The following is a 20,616-nucleotide window of genomic DNA, read 5'->3' as shown; positions in this document are numbered from 1 at the left end:
TATATAGAAACCCCTGCTGCTGGTCACCTTGGGCTGGCTGACAGCAAAAGTCACACACACTGTGTCCTAACACTGCAAAGGTGAAATTAGTTGGCATTTTCAAAATTAAAAATCTTTTTGTTTCAAAATTAAAAAGTTTTTTTTTGTAAAAGTGAGGTTCAATTTAGGGACGCTTAAGAGAAGTGCTCCAAAATATCTTTTGTGTTAATTGAAGTGGACACAGCATCTTTGGTTTGACTTGGAACTTTTGCTGGTAGTTTTAACAATTTAATATTGAAGTTACGACTGTAAGAACATGAAAGTAGCTGAAAATTGACTGATAAACGTAATCCTTGCTTAAGGCATAAAACTCTTCAGTAACTAGAGCTCAATCAAATGTTCCTGAAGCTACAGACAACACGGGTAGCCTAATAGCTGCAGCTCATATATATATATATATATATACACACACATATGGACCACAAAGCAAATCATCTACTTTAGAAAACCCAAATTAAATTAAATTTTTTAGAAAACCTCAATTCTAATAAGAAAGATGTTGCTAATCAAAAGATAGGAAATGGGTATTCTTGAGGGGAGGGAGGGGGTTTCCTTAATGTGCAAATTTTAGTCTAGAAGAAATAGAAAATAAACCCCATGAGTATCCTGAACCAGCACAGTTTGGGATGCTGTGGTTTTTTTTCAAAGTCGGTGTTAATTTTCAAATCAAAATAAAGAATAAATTAGGAAGCAATAGGAAAAGGTGAATTTTGCTGCTACACACTCCTCACAGAGTCTTTGAGGAATTGGTACCACTTGTTTCTCTCCTCTAGTTAAAAGGTATCTCCCTAACACCGGTATCACTGATTCATAGATGACAATTGTAAAAATAATTCAGATTACTTTAATCATAGACTCACAGAAGTGTTTGAGTTGGATGTTAAAGATTATTTAGTTTCAAATCCTTCCACTATCCCAGGTTGTTCCAAGCCCAACCTGGCTCTGAACACATCTAGGGCTGAGGCAGCCACAGCTTCTCTGGAAAACCTGTTCCAGTGCCACCAATGACTTGAATTTATGTTGCAGACGTTTTCTGTAGTACCTGAAATGGAACTTTCACATCACAATTGCACAGAAACCTTGTAACTGAACAGCTGCCCTATTTAAACTCAAGATTCACACTGATATCATCTCCCTTTCTGATCTCAGAATATCTCGGCTTCTGATCTGAACCTGTTTAAGTTCATTTTTATTGTACTGGCAATGTTAAAAAACTTGCAGTGAGAGCCTTCCTGCCTGCAAATCCACCAGAATAAAAACGAAAGCCAATGATATCAAGTATGTTGTCAAATCAAATTAAATGGAGAATTAAATGGTTTTCATCCCTGCAGAATATTCAGCTTTTCTCAGCTGAAGGAGAAAAAGCTCCTGATACTCCACAGAAATAAAACCTGAGACAAGATAAAGGCAATTTCCTCTCATCACTGATGTGCCATTTCTAGGATAAGCAGCAAATGGCACAGTCTGTCTCTTTGTGACATGCTCCAGCTTTTCCAACAGTGCAGCAGAAAACAAAAAGAAGGCTTTCCATGCACAGAAGAATTTAACATGGAAACATTAGAGATGCTCATCTAGCAGAGTAATTTCAGGATACACCACATAACTTGTATATATACAAGTTTACAGTCAAGCTAAGAGTATTTTTACTACTGTTAAAAATTGTAGGCAAGAAGGTTTTTTTCCCCACTCTGTGCCTGTCCTTCTGTTTTTCCACCTGCTTATTTTGATTTGTCTCCTTTATGTATTTCTCTCAAAACTGGATCTTGGTCTCCCACTGTAGAGTCAGGACGGTGATTTCTTTGTTCTGTATACATATTATATACAGTGTGTATATACATATGCCTATTTTTTCACATCTATTCTATTGTATTTGAAACCAAACAGTGCAAATAAAAAACTGAACCAGAAAACAGCCCACATCTCAGCCTTTGTGTGCTCTGCTTTGGGATTTCTGAACAACATCAACAGAAGGATACATAGATTCCTCTGTATCTTCAAGAAATTCAGTTTCGGATCTGGAAACCGTGGAATTAATGGAATTATTCCCCATTTTCGGTCAAGGCAGGATAATATAAAAGGCATGGGGAAAGGAGGCTAAAGGTGAGGTGTCAAGAGTCCCAGCCTTTGCTGAATCTCCAGTGGCCGAATTTGTATCGGATTCAGTCATGGCCACGGCCGGTGGAGCTCTGTCAGCAGCTTTCCAACAGAAATCCAGTCCCTAAATAGACTCCAATCACTGTGTCAGAGGGAAATAACTCCTTCACCCTTGAACTCACAGGGCAGTGGGAAAGGGTTCACATCTCGGGTTACGGGGCTGACACTGGAAAAATACTGTGCCTTCTATTGCTGCCTGCTTCTTATTTTTCTCATTATGCTAAGCAGCTTATTTTTAGCTGCAGTGAGTGAATTCTGGAAAAGAAGATTTGTTTCTTGACTTGGGTGTTTAAAACAACATTTAGGCACTGCAGGTGATATGCAGACTGCATTTAAGGGACCCTTGTAAATCTTTTAATAAAGTACTTGCATTCTTTAGCTCAAGGCTTGTCTACACGTTATGGATTTGCCGTTCAATCATCAGGATTAGTCAAAACAGCGAGAAACTTCTAAATTGGGTCAAGAATGCTAATTAAGGCATTTGAAAAACTGAGAGAACCTGATCATTCAGCAAAGCTGGAGAGGTTAAATCAGTATTTTTTGCCTAGTTAATATGCAATAGGTTTAAGGCCAGACTCGGGCTCCTGGGCTGAGATGCCCAACTGTAAAAACCCAAAAGGTGTCCAAATCTGGATGGTGAGGGCTTGGTTGAGAGCAGGCCTGACCTGGCCCTGGGCTGATGTTAAAAAGGCATTTTCAGGTGGCCAAATCTCCTCTGGGACATGGAGGCTAAAGACAAGGGCTGGAAAATGGAAAGGAGAGAAACAGAGTTGCTGCCTGCCAGCCAAGAGCACAAGGACAGCATGAGGAAAGCACTTCCAGGGGAGCAGGGGCTTGGAGAAGGGAGGCTGCTGCTTTGTGCAGGTGGAAGGACACAGGAAAGCATTCAGGTTCCCTATGGAGGAGTGGAGTGTCCCTGACATCTTCATGGCTGTGAAATCTGTCCCTGGAAAATCTTTTCTTAAGAGTCGGCCTCTCCAAAAATGCCATTCCTCCCCATTCACGAGCAGGTTTCTTTCTACACTGGTTCCTTTCACCAGCTGAAAGTTTGTGGAGGAAGTTCTGAGATATAAAATGTTGTGATGCTTTAAATGGATTTCCAAATCTAGTAGTCTGACATACCCCCTGAGAGACATTTCTTCTCTGGGGTCATATTTGGGATGCTTTAGTCCTTCAGGGGTTTTGTATTCATGTGATCTCTCCCCACTTTTGAGGAGGTGGGATGGAAAAATGACCTTGAACTTGTTTTGTGACATCAGGTAGAGAAATCCTTGTTCCAAGTCAAAGGAATCCTTAAGGACAATGTCATATATAAGCAAAGGGGTATCTTACTGCTGATTAGCAAAAGAGAAAAATGTAATTGGGGGTCTGACTTTTGCAGTACCCCTGTGGGAAAGAAGGTTTCTGCAAATGGAAAGAAATTAAAATTTTCTAGATATTTCCCATTCAAGCCCTTATCAGATGTTATTCCTTCCAAGCATGAACTCCATTGCCAGGGGATGCAAGTAAGTGGTCTGTCCACAAAAGAACCCCAGACATAAATAGCACTTGGGATGCAAAGAATATCAAAATATTTCCCAGTTAATAGAGGTTCTTTTCTCCAGCACAATAATTTAGGAGTAAAGAGAAGAAAAAACCCAACAGGCTTCTTGGCTGAGGCTATTACTGAGATTTAAAATTATAATAATAGGAATCTATTTTTAATAAACTGCTCCAGCAATGTTTATTGCAGTGAAGAATTATTGTTATGATAACTCAATTTGTGATTATTATTCTTAAAACAGAAGAAAAGGAACATTATTATAGAACTCTTTGAACCTCTACAATTATCTTCCATTTTTCTACATTACAGACTCTTTGATGGCACAGTGGGAGGTAGGAAGAGAGTGCATTTCTTTCTAGTTTCTGTCCCTTTTTTGGAGGATGAGAGACTGACTCATTTGACAACCTCACAGGTAAACTTGGGGTTACAATTGTTGAAAATTATGAATATTTATATGAAAAATTGCCTCAGTTTTGCTCTGCTTAAATGATTCCTTGAGGACCTGATCTTACTAACCAAACTTGTAGTTAATTACAGCTGTGGGGAGGAGAACAATAATCCAAATCTCAAACTTCTTGGAGTTTTGATGCTAAGAAACATGTAACGAAAATAATGTGTTGCCACCATTTTTACAGCATGAAGGATTTTAACACAACGCAGGAGCTAAGGAGACCCACTTTTGTACAGGATGTGATTTATCCCACAGCTTTAAAATCCTGCTGTGCTGTTTTTACTGCTTCAATTTTCTCTTTTAAGGTGTCTCCTGGGACACATGACTATTCTGATGGCTTCCTGAAAAGTGTCACCATCTACAGTCGGTCACCTTCAAGCTCTAGGTAGATTAGATCTGACAGCTCTGTGCAGTCCACAGAACCCCATGTGAAGGTCTGCATCCATCCCTTCACTTTTTGGAAGCTGTGCAGAGGCTGTTGTTAAGCAGCAATTCCAGTTTGCTTGGTTTGTAATGTGATACTATAGAAAGGAGAATAATGGTGGTGTTAATGATGAAGCATGAACTAAATAATCACAGAATCTCAGAGAGGTGTGGGTGGGAAAGGACCTTAAAGCTCATCCAGTGCCACCCCCTGCCATGGCAGGGACATCTTCCACTGTCCCAGGCTGCTCCAAGCCCCAATGTCCAACCTGGCCTTGGGCACTGCCAGGGATCCAGGGGCAGCCGCAGCTGCTCTGGACAATCTGTTCTAATCTTATCTTTTTCCAAAAATCTGCTTGGGTTGTTGTAAAGATCAGAACACAAGGATTTGGGGGATATGCTTTCAAAACACCAAATGTAGGCATTATTTAACAAAAAAAAGAAAACAAACCCCACCCCCCCAAAAAAGACAACAAACCCCCCAAAATACCCAAAACCAAAACAAAAAAACCACAACCCCCCCAAACAAAACAAACAAACAAACAAACAAACAAACAAAAAACCAAAACACCAACCCAAAAGAAACCAAACCGAAAAAACCCCTTTTACTTCCATGTTCCATTTCCTGTAGCTATGAATTTTGAAAACTTGGAGAAACCTTTGAAGTTTTTTTTTTTTTTTTTTTTTTTTTTTTTTTAATTGAAGACTGTTTAAAAATGTTTTCCATATACTTGGAAGTTTTGGCCTGGTGTGGGGACAATGATGCAGAAAACATCAACACCTGCTTGTACTATCAGCTAATGTATCCTCCTGTCTAGGAGAGCTGGCTGATATTCAAGGATCACCTTCTCCAAGCTCAGTGAGGAGAAACTCAGGCAAAAATTCTAGGAGGCCTCTATGGATGAACAAAAAGGTCCTGGCAAAACTCAAACACAGAGAAGGAGCACCCAAGAGGGTGGAAGCAGGCAAGAATAACCCAGCTGGAACACAGAGGCATTGTCCAAGTATTCAGAAACATGGTTAGGAAAACCCAAGCCCAGCCGAAGTTGAATCTGTCCAGGGATGTCAAAGACAGCAGGAAAGCCTTCTGTAAGTTTATAGGTGACAACAAGAAGGCCAGAGAAAATGTGGGCCAATGCTGCATGGAATGTGGTGACCCTGAACACCTTATTTGCCTCAGTCTTCACTAGCCAGACCAGCCTTCAGGAATCTCAGGTCCAAGAGATCAGAGGAACAGTCTGGAGCAAGAGACTCACCCCAGGTGGAGAACGATCAGGTCAGGGAATGCTTGAGTGAACAGAATCTGTGTAAATCCATGGACTTTGATGGAATATGACTCCAAGTGCTGAGGAAACAGGCAGATGCCATTGAGGCCACTGTCAGTGGTCTTTGACTGATCACGGTGATTGGGAGAAGTGTTTGAAGACCAGAGAAAAGCAAATGCCACTCCTGTCTTCAAGAAGGACAAAAAAGAGGATGCAGGAACCAAGAAGCATCTCAGTCTCATCTCCATCCCTGTGAATTCACCAGCAAACTCCATTGTTACCTTCTGTGAGTTAAGTGTCAGCTTTGCCATTGGGTGGATTCATTTCCAAATGCCCCATTCATCAAAATAACTTTTTCTAAGTGTCTTTCTTCAGACTGTATTATAATTGTTGGGAATTTTTTTGAAAAACAAATAGTATTTATTGCAAACTCTTGAAACTTTACTGCAACAATAAGATGCAACAGGCAGCAGTTTGAAAAGGGAGGTCAGAAATTAGGAAGAAGGAGGCAGAAGTGATTGAAAGTGACATTTTCCCAGGAAGATTGAATTGGCTGAGAAGAAAAGCAAAGTACCATGAAAACAGGTAAAAATCCTCTTGAAAGAAAATATTTACTTCAAGGAAGAATAAAGACGTGCTAAAGCAGCACAGTGATTTATCTCAAATGTTCTCATCTACTGAAACCAAATACCTTAAGGTTTTTTTTTGGTTTTTTTTTGTTTTTTTTTTTATTTTATTTCTTCACCACAACCTTAAATGGAGAATTACTTTGTTTAATTGTATTTGAATTACTAATCAAATTTCTGAAGTGGTGGATAAAAGAAGAAAGATGCTCAGTAAGTGCTCCCTCACAGACTTGAAAATTAAAATATTGGTCTGTCTGCAACTGCTGAAAGTTCTTTCTCTCCATATGTTTTGCTTAAAACCCTTCATAAAGTGCCCTTTAATAATGCATTATTCAATATTTATGGGCCAACGTTCAAATTGCCCCACTGGAACACTCAATTATTCTTTCAAGGTAATGAAGCTAATTATTAATTTTATATTATATTTAATTTCCTTGCTGAAAAGGAAAGCTAAAGCTAATCAAGAAAACTAGAGGAAAAAAATAAAGCCATTAAAACTAAAAGCTAAACATGACTACAAGTCTGTAAATCACTGGAGGGTCTCTAAGGTTGTTCCAACCCTGGAAGATTTTTCACTCAAGCACGGGGACCAAATTTTGGTTCTATCTGCCCTCAAGAAAATCAGCTTTATATGGAATATATTAGAATATTTCCAAATACTAAATATGCATAAGTAATTTATTTGCAACATGAAAGGAAAGAGAGCAAGATATTTGTTAAAAAAATGATAAAAAATATTTGTTGACTCCTTGGAAGGAAAGAGTTCAGTTTTGACTTAGCTGTGAATGCAGATGCTTCCCTTTAGCAGTGCAGGGACAAATATTTATCTTACTTCTTTAGAGTTAGAAATGAAAAGTATTTCTATCTTTATCTATTTCTACAGCTCCTGGGTTTGTCGTTCTACCCTGTTACTACAGAGAAATCAGCAATTTCTCCCACTACTTTATTTCTTACTTATTTTCCCTCTTATCTATCTGTGTGACACACTAATTTCCTGTCTTGAGTATTATAACTGTCTACCTTCTGCTTGGGCTTTTTCTTCCCACATTTTTCTTTTAGCTTTCTCCAGCCAAATCCTTGATACTTTCTTTTCAGTGTTCCTGCTTTTGAATGACCTTTCCTGATCCCACCGTCTCCCTTCCATTCCTCTGTCCTCACAACCACAGCTTGTTATGGTGAATATTGAACAAAAGACCCTTCATAGATTATTCATTACTCTTTTTCACATAGATGACCACCACTGATTACTTTCTGTGGATCTGAGTAGCAGCACTCACACTGGGAAATGTATATAATATACTATAATAAAATAAAATAAATAATGTTTTCAGAAATCCAACAAATATAATTATGCCTTTTCCCCATTTGAACCCTACTCTGCTGTGTCACATCCTGGATCCTGTAACAAATCTTCTGAGATTTTATAACCTGCTTGGTCTCAGAGTAACACAAATAACCTGCCTGTGCTGTTGGGAATGAAGCTATCAGTAGAAACACCGTGTTTGTGATCTGGAAATTTAATTGAGCCCAAGAGTTGGATGTACCTCAAGTACTTCAGTCAGCAGGGAGTTGAAGTCTTAATTTTCTCCTTTTTTTTGTTCCCTCTCGATTTAGATATCCCGAGTTCGATATTAGGTAATGTCAAAGAGAGAGAGTGGAACAGCTCCAGGACATCACCAAAGGGTTGTTAAAAGTCTGACAAGCCACAAGGCAGAAGGGACGAGCACATCTCCTGCAATCTGTCTTTATGAGCAGTTAATGAGAGCCAACTTTTGCTCCCAAGCACAAAGCAGCACAGTCAGACACGGTTTGTTAGAGACTGGTCTGAGCTGGAGGTGGGCAGATGCATCCACATATGGTCTTATTTATCCCAGAAGGGTCAATGGCCTGGTGGCTGCAAGTGTGAGGAGTGGATTTGATGGCTCAGCCAGCCTCTTTCTGCTCCTAAATTCCTATGTTTTCTGTACGTGGGAGAATATGCTCACATGTTCCATTAGCTGGGACTGATGCCTTAGGATTTTAGCTTTTATATTTTTCATGTATTTGTAATCCTGCAATTCTTCAGTGGGTAACTCTAAACTCCATATAGTGTTAGCTACTATTCTCCCATTTTGGTCAGACAAAACAATTCCTCTCCCGGCCTGGGAATCAAGGACACCTCATTGTCTCAGGCCCCAAGAAATGTAAATAAAAGGGAGTTGGAGCGGAGCAAACTTGGGGTAAATGACTTAATTACCTGAAGCTGTAATTGGAAGATTAACTCCCAATATGAAAATGGACCAAACTTATAAAAGGGTAAAAACCTATGACCCGTCGTTCATTTTGGGTGTAGCCCCTGGGTTGGCTTCATCTGCCTGAAATGTACCTGAAGGCCCTTCAATAAATATACCTTCTTTTTATTCCCTTAATTTTGTCTGGCCTATGTTTTTAGGTAGCCCCCAAAAGGACAAATCTCCATTAAACCTGTGAGTTGTTACGGGAGATACTGGGATCCACCCTCTCCTGCTCCCCAGCCTGGGTGTGGGATGAACTCCTCCCCAGAGCGCCCAGAAGGTTCTTTGTGCTCACCTGGGCGATGTGCCTTGGGAACTGCCATGTTCATCACCCGCCCTCCGTCCTGAGGCTTGGGGGGTGACGCTGTGAACCTGCAGATGCCCGACTCGGACGGCGTGCTGGACGTCAGGCTGTCCGTGTAGTCGTTGGTCCCTGCCGTGAGCTGCTCCGAGGAGGTGTCTGATATGAAGCACTCCGTGATGGTGAACTTGGCGTGCCTCAGCTGCTCTTCCATCTTGGCGTGCTCGTAGGCCCTCGCCAGCTCTTCGTAGGTGGAGGAGGCACTTTCTGTGGAGACCATGCTGCTCCTCGCCCGATCTAAGCGCCAGGAATGGGAACAACGGGAGAGAGAAAACATCTGCACAGTCCTTTTTGTGGGAGGAAAACCACGAGTATGATATTTCAGAGTAAAGCAGAGACACCTTGAAATTATCAAGGTGATTTAAATGAATCTGCTTCAAATGCCTGCACAAGTGTTAGTTTAGCCAGGAACTCGACAACTACAGATAATCTAAAGTGAAGCCTTATCCTGTGAGCAGCATTAGGTGCCTTAGCATTGAATTCATGTTTCTGATATAAAAAATCACCTTTATGACATGAAAAATATTACTTTTTAAACAAAAACCCCATTTCTCCAAATCTTAAATGCCTTCAAAAGGTTTCAAACCCACAAACCAGATTTAGCAAAATAAGAAACAGCTTCTTTACATTATCTTTTTAATGCATCTCAGAAATATTTCACTGGGGTTATACACAGCTTAGAAAGGAAAGTCTTTTTGACCTGTTTCCATCATACTTTTTTTTCTTTTGGAAAGTGCTGCAAACAAAGGTCAAATAGGAAGGCAGTAGCTCTCAGATACTGTCTCTCCAGATACCAGGTGAAACACTAACTCATTTCATTTGGAACAAAGGTCTTCAGAAAGCAATATTTGGCAACTACAGCAGCCTGCAGTCATTGAGTTGCCTTTTTTCAGTGCTGCTGAAGCTAGTGGGGGAATTCACATTTGACACACAGGTTATTATGACCTACAAGCTGTTCTTTTCTGCTGATGAGTTTCTGAGAATATCAATATTTCTTAAACAACGCTGTTATTGAAGATGTAAATGGCTACTGATACATTAAGAAGCACTCTGGAAATGCAGGGCTCATTTCTGCAGGGACGGAGTTGCTGGGCTGTTGCACCCACAGTGTTTCTACTTCAGTTGGGCTGGAAGAGCAGAGGACTTTGAAAAGTTCCTTGGGCAGAAATCGTGTTTCATCACAAGATCTGTGCAATTTCAGACATTTTGGTGATGTTCAATAAACAGGCACGGTCTAATAGCTAATTCACAAAAATGGACGTCCTGCAGCAGCCAGAGGCAAGTGTGTAGTTATTGCAAATCTTTATCTTTTTTATTACGTGCCTGCACCCCTGCATCAGTTTTCAATGTTCATGAAGAATGATACTCCTGCCACTTTTAAACAGGACCTTCCATTATTTGAAATGACAAATACTTTGGCAAGATGCTGTAACTTGCTTAAGATTTGGAGCTGACCAGAACTTAACAAGGTTGTTTTTTGTTGGGTCCCCCCCCCCCCCCCCTTTTTTTTTTTTCTTTTCTTTCCACCTATTCTGTTTTACACATCTCATATTTCTGGTCAGGAGGAAGCAGCTGATCAGTGCCATGGAGCAGTGCATGTGAATATCATGGTCATGCAAAGGTCACAGCTTGGTCCATTGAAGCTCAGGACCTGCAACTTCCCATATCCCATGCCAAGAGGGAGAATATTCCAGAACCAATCTGCCTGAACACCTTCTTTAGATTTGATGAAAGTTTATCCAAACCCAAGGTGAACTTTATGAAACTTCCTGAACTTCATGAATACAGATTGATCAGGAAATTTCTAATGGCCTCTAGTTAGAACATTAGAACTCTGCCACAGCTATGAACTGCTGCCAGGCATTTCTCCTAAGCTCAAAAGCTACTGCTTTACAAGCCTGGAATTGTTTTGATAAGTGCTAAATTCTGCCAAATATCAACGGCATCAACCAGCTCCTGAAATATAAACTCCAGATTGAATAAGTGATCAAATGTGCACATTAGCTCAAATGATTCTTGAACACATAATTTGGCTACATATGTTTATTTGAAAGTTTTAAACTTCTGAAGCACTTAAATTAAATGGACTCTACTCTTTTCCCAGAAACCAAGTGCTGTAATAGAGCTGCGTTTTGGCACAAGAAAACCTTTCTTGATCTAAAGCTTGCTATCCCTTACATAAATCACTGTGAGCTCAAAGGTAGACACAGAGTAGAAAAGTAGGCTTGTTAAAATATAGATTATGAAGTCTGTTTACATAATTGGATGTAGTTTATCTACTAAACCACACAGTAAATTTAATTTCTGCCCTTTGTCACACACATTGGAAAATATCCTTGGGTGACAACAAGTTGGAACACATCCAAATGCACCTGAAATCTGGAGTGTCTACAGAAAGGGTTTCCGGGAGGAGATTTTCTATTTATATTTAGATTTGTACATTTAATAATCTTAAAAATTTATGATAATTCTACCTGAAGGTTGTCAGCTGGCTGGAGGTATCTAGTGACCGCCGTTACCCCATGGAGACAACACTGAGATTTAAGAGAGTGAATTATGAAACGTTGAGAACTCTAGGCTGTAAATTACTAGATATGACTGAAGTGAGAAAACAAACCTGTCATACTGGTTTTTATAGTGAAAAGTCACTCACATCCACTGCTTTGTAGCTCTAACACATCAGGAACATCTTTCTCCTAAAATCAGGAAAGACAGCTGGCAACTCCTTCTGAGGAAACCAGAGCAAGCCTGGATTCACTTTGGTCAGACTTCCCTTTGAGAAATATTTTACCTTTCTTCTTTTTTAACCTTTATTAGATTTACTTCATGATTGTTCTGCTAATTAATAATTTACTCATTTATTTGCCTTTTTTGTTGCTTTTTCAGCATAGGACAGTGGAGAAAGCTTTTTTTTTTTCCAGTTACAGTTGCATTTATGATGTGAAGGCATCAAGAAGAGATGAGGACTGCTGGCAGAATATGTATTCAGTGTGTCCCCAGTTGTCATCTAGAGGAATAAACCCCATGCTGTTTCTCAGGAAAATCCTGGCCAGATGCTGCAGAATTCAGTGTTATGAATGGATTTTCAATTGGACTCTAATTCCAGAGCTTCCCCCCTTTATTTTTTTTCTTCCCAGTGACAATGAACATATTACACAAACGGGAAAATAAAAATGCTAACCTGAAGGTTGTTCAAATCCTAAAACCATTCCAAATACGACTCAAGGATATTCTTGCTGACTAATATTGTCCATTCCTAGTCAAATTCTCCTATTTCTACTTTTTGTTTCGGGAAGCTACGGGAAAATTTACCACCTTGTCTTTTAAAGGAAGGATGTCTTTCAAAGGATGTGTGTGGAATCAGGAACCAGAGGCACAATATTTGTTATCATTATCACTACAAGCATTTGTGACATCCTTCATAAATAACTTATAGAAAAAACAGCCTGGCAAGGGAAGAACAATGACACCTTGGCCTGGGTTGTGATGCAAGATGCAACCAGATGTTCCTATTGCCATCTGTTGAAATATGTTGGGCAGGTGTTTTCTTTTCCTCTTCCCTGACCCACTCCTCATAACTCCAGGCTGGATTGGGTGGGTGCCTTCTGTTAATGGGCCAGATGTTAAACCAGGTGTGGCAGTGTTCTTTATCTCTTCCATGACCCATCCTCCATCTGGGGGATATCTGCTGTTAATGGGACATCAAGGCCCACTGCATGGCTGATACAATTACATCATCCCATTGGGAGGAACCAAGCATTCCTTCGTGGATAAAACTTGAGATTCAGCACAGCCTGCTTCCAATGGACTCCTAGAGGAACACTGGACCTGTCTACACCACCACTGTATTTCCAGAGGAAAACTACACCCTTTTACAGGATCACTGCTTCAACAGAACCACATCTGTCACTCCAGGAGAATTACAGCCACCATTTTTATTGGACTGCTGCCAACCCCCTGACCAGCAGGGTGTCAGATTGTATTCTGACTCTGTTGGTGTTTTTATTTTGTGCTTCTGCATTTTTAGTTTAATTTTCCTATTAAGAACTGTTATTCCTATTCCCATATCTTTGTCTGAGAGTCCGTTAATTTCAAAATTATAATTTGGAGCGGGTTTTTTTTCCATTTCAAGGGAGGCTCCTTCCTTCCTTAGCAGACACCTGTCTTTCCAAACCAAGACACACCTGAGCTCCAAACAAGGCACACCCAGGAACAGGAAGGTTCCTGCAGCTGCTGCTGTCCCATTGTCCCTGCAGGGAGCCCTGTCCGTACCTGTGTCCTGCGAGGGGCTGACACTGTAGCTGTCGCTTTCCTTGTCCACTGATCCTGCTGGCCTGGGCGTGGGGAGCCTCCAGTCTGTGGTGAGGGTGTGGGCTGATATGGTGGGGTGGGGTCTGTTGAGGGTCCACTGGCTGGCGTAGCGGTTGCGTGCGGTGGGTCCGGTTTTGGCACTCCTCCTCGTGGTGGGATCTGTGAGGGATTGGGAAGGAAACCAGCCATGTCAAAATCACAGTCCTAGAATGCCCTGAGCTGGAAGGGACCCACAGGGATCATTCAGTCCCACCCTTGGCCCTGCACAGATCCCCCCAACAATCCCACCCTGGCCATCCCTGGGAGTGGTGTCCAAATCTTTCCCTGGCATAGCACCAGCCATTTCCTTGTGTCCTGTTCCTGGCCATTAGAGAGATCAGTGCTCTTCCCTTCCCCCTTCCAGAAGGGGATGACCACTGAAATAATCTTTGTCAAAAAACCCCAGACTCAAGGCATTCTTTTCAGGGAAAAAAAAAATTTAGGAGTGTTAATGCTGATCATAACCAAACTGCTGATGCTTTTCTACAACTACTCTCTTTCTAATGAAACTCTACATTTTATCAAGGGTGGAACTGAAGAGCTGAAGGCCCCATCATTCTTCCATTGACACATTCATTATCCCTTTACTCCAAGAAAAGCTGTTCTCCAGCATGAAAACCACTCTGAGAACTGAAAGAGCACAAGGCAAGTAGACCTGGTCAGGGATTTCACACCGCACCCCAAAGGAAGTGCAAGGTAAATCATTAGCATAGATGTACCCTCAGAAACACCCTGCACCAAGTACTTGCCGTCAGTTTTTTAAATAGATGTGCTCAGAAATGTGGGGCTATAATTCCTTATTCTGGACATACTGTTACTATATTACAGTATTGATCAGCTACAGATTTCCTATTTTAACAAGTGGCCAAAACATAAAACATAAGCTGTAATAGTGCCATCAGAGTTTCAGTGGGAACAGGTTGATGAAGATTTGACTGCTTTGGAACAATTAGTAAGTTAATACAATTTCTCAAACTTTAAAAATCATCTGCTACTCTTTTAAGGTCAGCAATGTTGTATTTATTAAATTAACTTAGAGATAATATAGTGACCAAGATTGTAAAAGCAAACTCTGTGCCAAAATTGACCTCCTTGAACTTATTAGTAAAGAGATCTGCCCTAAAAGTGAGTCTAACAAAGCAAGGGCAAGAGAAAAAATCATTATGTGAAAAACAGGGAGTGACTACATCAGCACTGAAGGATTTCTCTTCAAAGGTTCTGAAAGGATATCACTAACAATAGAAAGGGTATTAGAAATGAAAAATTCAAGTCTATTCAAAATGTTCTTTGACATTCAAATGGTGAAGTTGTCAGCCTTTGAGGTAAGAGACTTTAGCAGAAGAAATTGAAAGAAAAAGCAATACCCAGATAATGACTCTGAGCACTGCTTTTGCCTAAGCATTCCCAGTGAGAATTTGTATTCTGCTGCTCCAAAGAAACTAGGCATTTATTTACAAATAATGGTCTGACCCTTCTCTTTTTTTCCCCCCCTACAGCAGCAGAGAAATTAGAACCTGGTGCCATTGATAATTGATCCTCCTGGTAGCGCAACACAGAGCTGCCTCACATGGACAACATGCAAATCCATGCTCAGAGTGGTACAAACCAACAATTAGGAATGTGGCACATGGCTGTGATGCCTAAAGCTTTAACTTTCATATTTTTTAGATTCTGTGCTGCCTAGGGGTGTAGCTCTGAGCTTCACATTAAGTGTCAGTAAGCTCTCTTTACAAAGTAGGGAGACAAAACAAATCCTTTTCCTGCTGAAGACCAAGGACAATGAGTACAAGTTTCAGTCCCAAAAGCACAAACAATGGTGGCTGAAGAGAGAAAACAAGAAGGAAGGGACCTCACAACCTGAAGCTGTAATTGGACAATTAAACCTCAATATGCAAATGGACCAAAATGTAGAAAAGTGTAAGACCTCATGTCCAGTCATCCATTTTGTGACCATTTGGGGTCCACCTTGGGTGTAGCCCTGGTCAGGCTCTTGTACTGCCCAAGGTGTATCCTTAAAGGCCCTTCAATAAATATCTGCTTTACTCTCTAGCTGTGTCCAGTCTCTGTTCCAGGTCAGCCTTCCCAAGGCATCAGCTGTGGTGTGGCCAGGAGTGAGCCTCATTTAAGGGAGAACATGGAGAACAGAAGGAGAGTGCTGGTGGGAACAGCTCCTGACACAGTGCTGGGGCTGCCTGGTCTGGAGAAGAGAAGGTCTGGGAGAATGCCATCAATGTACAGAAATACCCAAAGAGCAAGAGGACAAGAGCCAAGTTTCTGTCAGTGGCGCCAAGTGAGAAGACCAGGGGCAATGGCCACAAGGAGAAACTTGAGAGCTTCCTCCTGAACATCAGGAAACACTTTAATGTGAGGGAGACTGAGCCTTGGCACAGGCTGCCCACACAGGGGGTGGAGCTCCCATCCTCAGGGATGTTCAGAAGTCATCTGGGATGTTCCCGAGCAACCAGCCCTTGTTGACCCTGCTTTGAGCAGAGGGGCTGGATTGACCGGTGTTCAGATGTCCCTCTGGACCTCAGCCTCTGATTCCATGACTTGGGAGGACCTCATCAACAATGGGAATGAACTGGGAGAGCCTCTGCCAGCACACAGGAGCTCAGTGCTCATCCTGATGAGTAGAAGCTCTGCTCCAGCTGTGCTGTGCCTCTGTGAGGGGCTGTGCAGCATAGGCACAGCAATTCCAAAGCTGGAAGTGGGATGGAAACACAGCTGGTGCCCTGGTTATGCCAGCTCTGCTGTCAAACACAACTGGAGAGAGCTGAGGTCAGCAAAGCAAAGGTTCACAGAGCATCTTTTGCATAAATAAATAAAAAAATAAGGAGAAGAGAACTTAAAATGTGCTGTAAAGGAATATTTGTCACTCAGTGGATGTGAGCGGGCTCAGACAGGAGGGTCCATAACCCCTGAGCCACCAAGCTGGGCTCTGCTCTCCTCTTCACAGCAGAAGTGGTGGCTCTAGACAAAATCCCATCACCCAGCCTGCAGCAAAGCTGAATTAGTGTCTTAAGTCCAGAGAACATTACCTGGAAGTTTTTGACCCAGCCCTGTGCACTGCTGCAATCAGATCTGTACTGCTTAATAAAACTGCTGGTGGTTTTTTATTTCCAAACAGGGCTGGACATAGATCGTACTCTTATACATGACTTAAATCCACATTTAATTTGAAGGAATTCTCTCCCTGGGTGCATAGGAATGAAGCATGAAACTGCTCACAAATGGGCGTTAGTAAGGAAGGTGCTATAAAGTTCTGTGGTGTGACGCAGGCATGAGGTTTTGGGGTGGTGCCTTTTTCCTTATTAGAAAATCTAGTCCTCAAGGAATGACCTGAAAAAAGATGAAAGAGCTAAAAAAGCACCGAGGCCAGAACTAGAACACCTATTATTTAAAAGACCATGGTGGAAATGGATTTTTCAAATAATCAGCATTCTATCAAATGAGCTTTCAGCATTAATGTTCACCAAACTTAACAGGCAAATTCTGAAATGATCACAGGACAGAAATAATCCAAGCGATTTCAGACATTGCACACTGCAGTGAACTACATTTTGGTAAAATTTCTAACTCATAACTAACCATTCAACCTAGTAATTTTTTTACCCATTTACATAGATATGGAACAAATTCGTGAGAGGAATGACAAGAATAGATGGCATCAGTGTATTAATTTATGATAGTATTTTAATCACTAGAAGAAGAACTTGGCATGGATATATCTGGGAAAAGCAATTTACCATAATAACTAAAGTCAGAAATATAATTTTCCAGAAAAAGTAATAATGAGAATTGCTTTCTGCCTTTTTTTTTTTTTTTTTTTTTTTTTTTTTTTTTTTTTTTTTTGCCTGATGGAGAGGCAGGAGAAAAGTTGTTTTTGAAATACAATAAAGATTGATCACAGAGAAAAAAAAAAAAAAAGAAAAAAGTGTATTAAACACTGAAAGCCATTAAGGTAATTTACCCAATAAATTCTGGAAATTAAAATCTAGCATGCATTTGGTTTAATGAAGGCCAGGTATGAATTATTTCAAATTACACCTCCATTTCAGAGGCGTATGCAATTTTCCCCATATTGAATCACTAAGTGCAATAGTTTAAGAAATGTCCTCTGCTGACCTAAAAAGATTTCTCTCCACTCTCAGACAGGAGGATGAGGATGCAAATGCAGAAGCAGAGTATTTATTTTGTTACACCTTTCTCCTCTCTAAAAAAACCCCCTATTTTCTGATGTGCTTACTTGTTCCTGGCCGGGCATCAGAGACATCCACCAGTGGCCCTGTGGCTTGTGACACTGACTGGTAATGGACCGTGTGGGTGACAGTCAGGGACTTCTGCTTGGACGTCTCTCCAAAGTCAGCATCAGTGAGCAGAACCGTGGATCTGTCGTCTGTAAGTGGAAAAATAATCAGGCAATGAGTACAGAATGTTGGCTTTGCCTTCATCAGAGCTTTGCAGCGAGTCCCCAGGCGTCCCCAGCCCAGTGACACCACGGGCAGAGGTGGCTCCCTGCTCTCTGCAGGGCCGAGCTGGCTTTGAAGGGAGGGAGCCTCTGGGTTTAAACTCAAAGCTCATATAAAACTAAAGAATAACTTTCATTTTTCCTGGCGATTTCACCTTAGAGATGTGCAGCTGGGGCAGACTGTAAACATCCTCACAAAGAGCTGATTTGTGTGGAATCATTTGTGACCCTGATTCCTTCGTTCCCATCCTTGGAACACTGCCCTCTTCCCCTTCATTTCCAGAGAGCTCAGATGAGATTGTCAACAACATATTCCATTTATTTATTTTTATTAGCATGATTAGCAATGCCCTCAGTGAAACCACCCCTATCTTCCCAAAAGGAGGTTGTTAGGGGGTGTTGTCAACCAACTCTCTCTCTCCTTTTTCTGCAGACAGAATATTGCAGAAGGGAAGACCCTGAGCCAGGACTGTTCTTTTCTGCAGCTTCAAATAAAAGTGTGAGGTTAAGCCTGACCTTGGGAAGGAAGAAAAAGGTGAGCACTAACCTTTACTGCTGTGTGGTTCTGCTGCTATTTCTTTCCCTGTGAGGTAGGATGTATTCACCAAATTTCTACACAGACCCTGATCATTGCAGTGCTGTACAGCACTTGCTTCCTTTTTTTTTTTTTTTTTTTTTTTTTTTTTTTTTTTTTTTTCCAGTTGCAATTTCTTTTTGCTCCAAGGAGATATCCAGTCCACTTGATCATGGATGGTTTAATAGCAATGAATCTTTCACTGCCCTTGTGCTTGCAGAACAACTATTTGGTGCGCTGTCAGACTTTCTTTTACAGTCTCTTTACCATTCAGAATTGCAATAAAAGCCTCAAGGATTTCCTGCTGTGTTGTGCTATATAGTGTTGTAATGTGTTCTAAGGGACTGGTAGCAGCAGGACTTCTGGGCATTTACTAGTCAGCAGAGGTTGATCCACTTCTTTTAAGCATCTCTGGGTTTTGTTTTGGATTTTTTTTTTTTTTTTTTAAAACTTGACAAGACACCATTAGGGTGAACAGCTCTGCACAATAACAGAACTCACATTTTTTACCCAAAGAAGGCTATAAATAGAATAACATTAGGAATCAAACCACTCTGTCTCTGGCAAAAGATGAGCTCTTATTCAGGTTGGGAATAAAGCCTCTTGGCAGCAAACTCTGTCAAACCCTGCCAAAATCCCTGCTTATTCTGGGTGGAAAGCTGCCTCTTACCAGGGCCCTGATCGCATTGCTGCAGTTCAGGCTCTAAAAGTATTTTCACTGTAACCCCCCCACTGCTCAGCAGCTGCCACTCAAAAGTTAAAGCTGTCTTTAGAATGAAGCCTGGCACAAAGGACAGACTTTGGGAAGCTCAGATCATGATTTAAAAAGTCTGGAGGTCTCCTTTTCAAACCTGGAATGGGCACGGATAGGAGGTGCAGAGATGCTGGTCTCAGCTTCCTGACTTTCCTCTCTGGCCACACCACCCCTGGATGCTGTTACTTTGTCAGCCTCTTTTATACAGATTTTTATCCCCCAAAAAAGTAAAGTTGGAAGTCTAACAAGACCAGTCAGGAGCGTCTTGCCAGTGTGTGCCCATACACTCACCACATCAAGCTGCATTTCTATTCTGGGTTTCCAGATATTTTTAAATTATTTGGGGGAAAAAAAAAAAAAAAATCCAACACCAAACAATTCTATTTCTCATGACAGCTCAGTTAAGTTCCAGCCCCATGAGGAATCTTGTTTTCTGTTGCATCAAACAGTTTAGATTTGAATTTTGCATGGATACACAGAAGCCAAAAACTGATCAAAATGTTGAAATACCATGTGCTATGAACAGGTGGATACAATATGCAACGTTTTAAAAGTTAGCTGTAACAAATCTTCAGATACTGAGAGTGCAGTTTCAGAATTTCATTTTCCCTTTAAGTAATGTCAGTGATCCAACTGCCTAGTCAGAGCCAAATGAGAAATCAGAATGAAAATCATAAAGCTGCCAGTCCTCAATTACATTTTCAAGAAACTCTTTCCAACAGTTTCATTTTCCTAATGTCCTGCACTATTTTAGATCCTATACTGAGATTACTTCTAGTGGGAAATGACTCAAAGGGGAGGGGAAAAAAACCAAAAAACAACCCAAACCAGTTCAGTTTTCAAATTACTTTGTCGCTCTTTTCTCTTGATGTATGCAGCGGGTAAAAGGTGTGGAGCAAAGGAATTCCACCCAAATTAACCAGGGGAAAAAAAATCAGATTTACCGATGGTCTCCATGGTGTCCCTCTCCTCTATCAGCAGCTGTGCTCTGGGAATGTCTATGTGCATCCTCAGCGTTTGCTGCTGCTTATTAAGTGTGTCTGATGTCCTGGTGTTCTTGCTGAAAACAAAAGAGAAGTGAACACATTAACATTCAGCCTAAATGAAAAGATATTTGCAAACTTCCTCGTTTTCAATCTGTCCAGCTCATAAAAAACAATGTAACCGTAATCAGCACTCGTGCATCTGATTTTGCCCTCTTCAGAACAAGTGCATGGTATTAATTTATTGCACGTGGTCAGGCATTAGATGAATGCTCAGTGTGGAGGGATGTGGTCTGTCCTCCATCAGTAGGAATCCGAAAATTTCACACAGTTTCCTTCAAGTGTTGTCACA

General features: G+C 41.1%; 1 protein-coding gene across 2 annotated transcripts in view; it reads right to left on the bottom strand.

Moving 5' to 3' along the window:
* Positions 1–20,616, bottom strand: part of DSCAM (DS cell adhesion molecule) — a 447,196-nt gene that overhangs the window by 9,674 nt on the left and 416,906 nt on the right. For both annotated transcript variants that reach the window (XM_040055422.1, XM_040055421.2), the window contains exons 29-32: positions 20,226–20,341; positions 17,732–17,881; positions 13,408–13,605; positions 9,070–9,372 (exon numbers count right to left, since the gene is read on the bottom strand). In XM_040055422.1, coding sequence (XP_039911356.1) covers positions 9,070–9,372; positions 13,408–13,605; positions 17,732–17,881; positions 20,226–20,341 — 767 coding nt within the window. The remainder of the gene's footprint in view (positions 1–9,069; positions 9,373–13,407; positions 13,606–17,731; positions 17,882–20,225; positions 20,342–20,616) is intronic.

The sequence above is a fragment of the Hirundo rustica genome, chromosome 2, assembly GCF_015227805.2.
Source record: "Hirundo rustica isolate bHirRus1 chromosome 2, bHirRus1.pri.v3, whole genome shotgun sequence".
Taxonomy (NCBI): domain Eukaryota; kingdom Metazoa; phylum Chordata; class Aves; order Passeriformes; family Hirundinidae; genus Hirundo; species Hirundo rustica.
The sequence above is the reverse complement of the archived record's forward strand: the minus strand, read 5'-3'. Positions and strand labels throughout refer to the sequence as shown.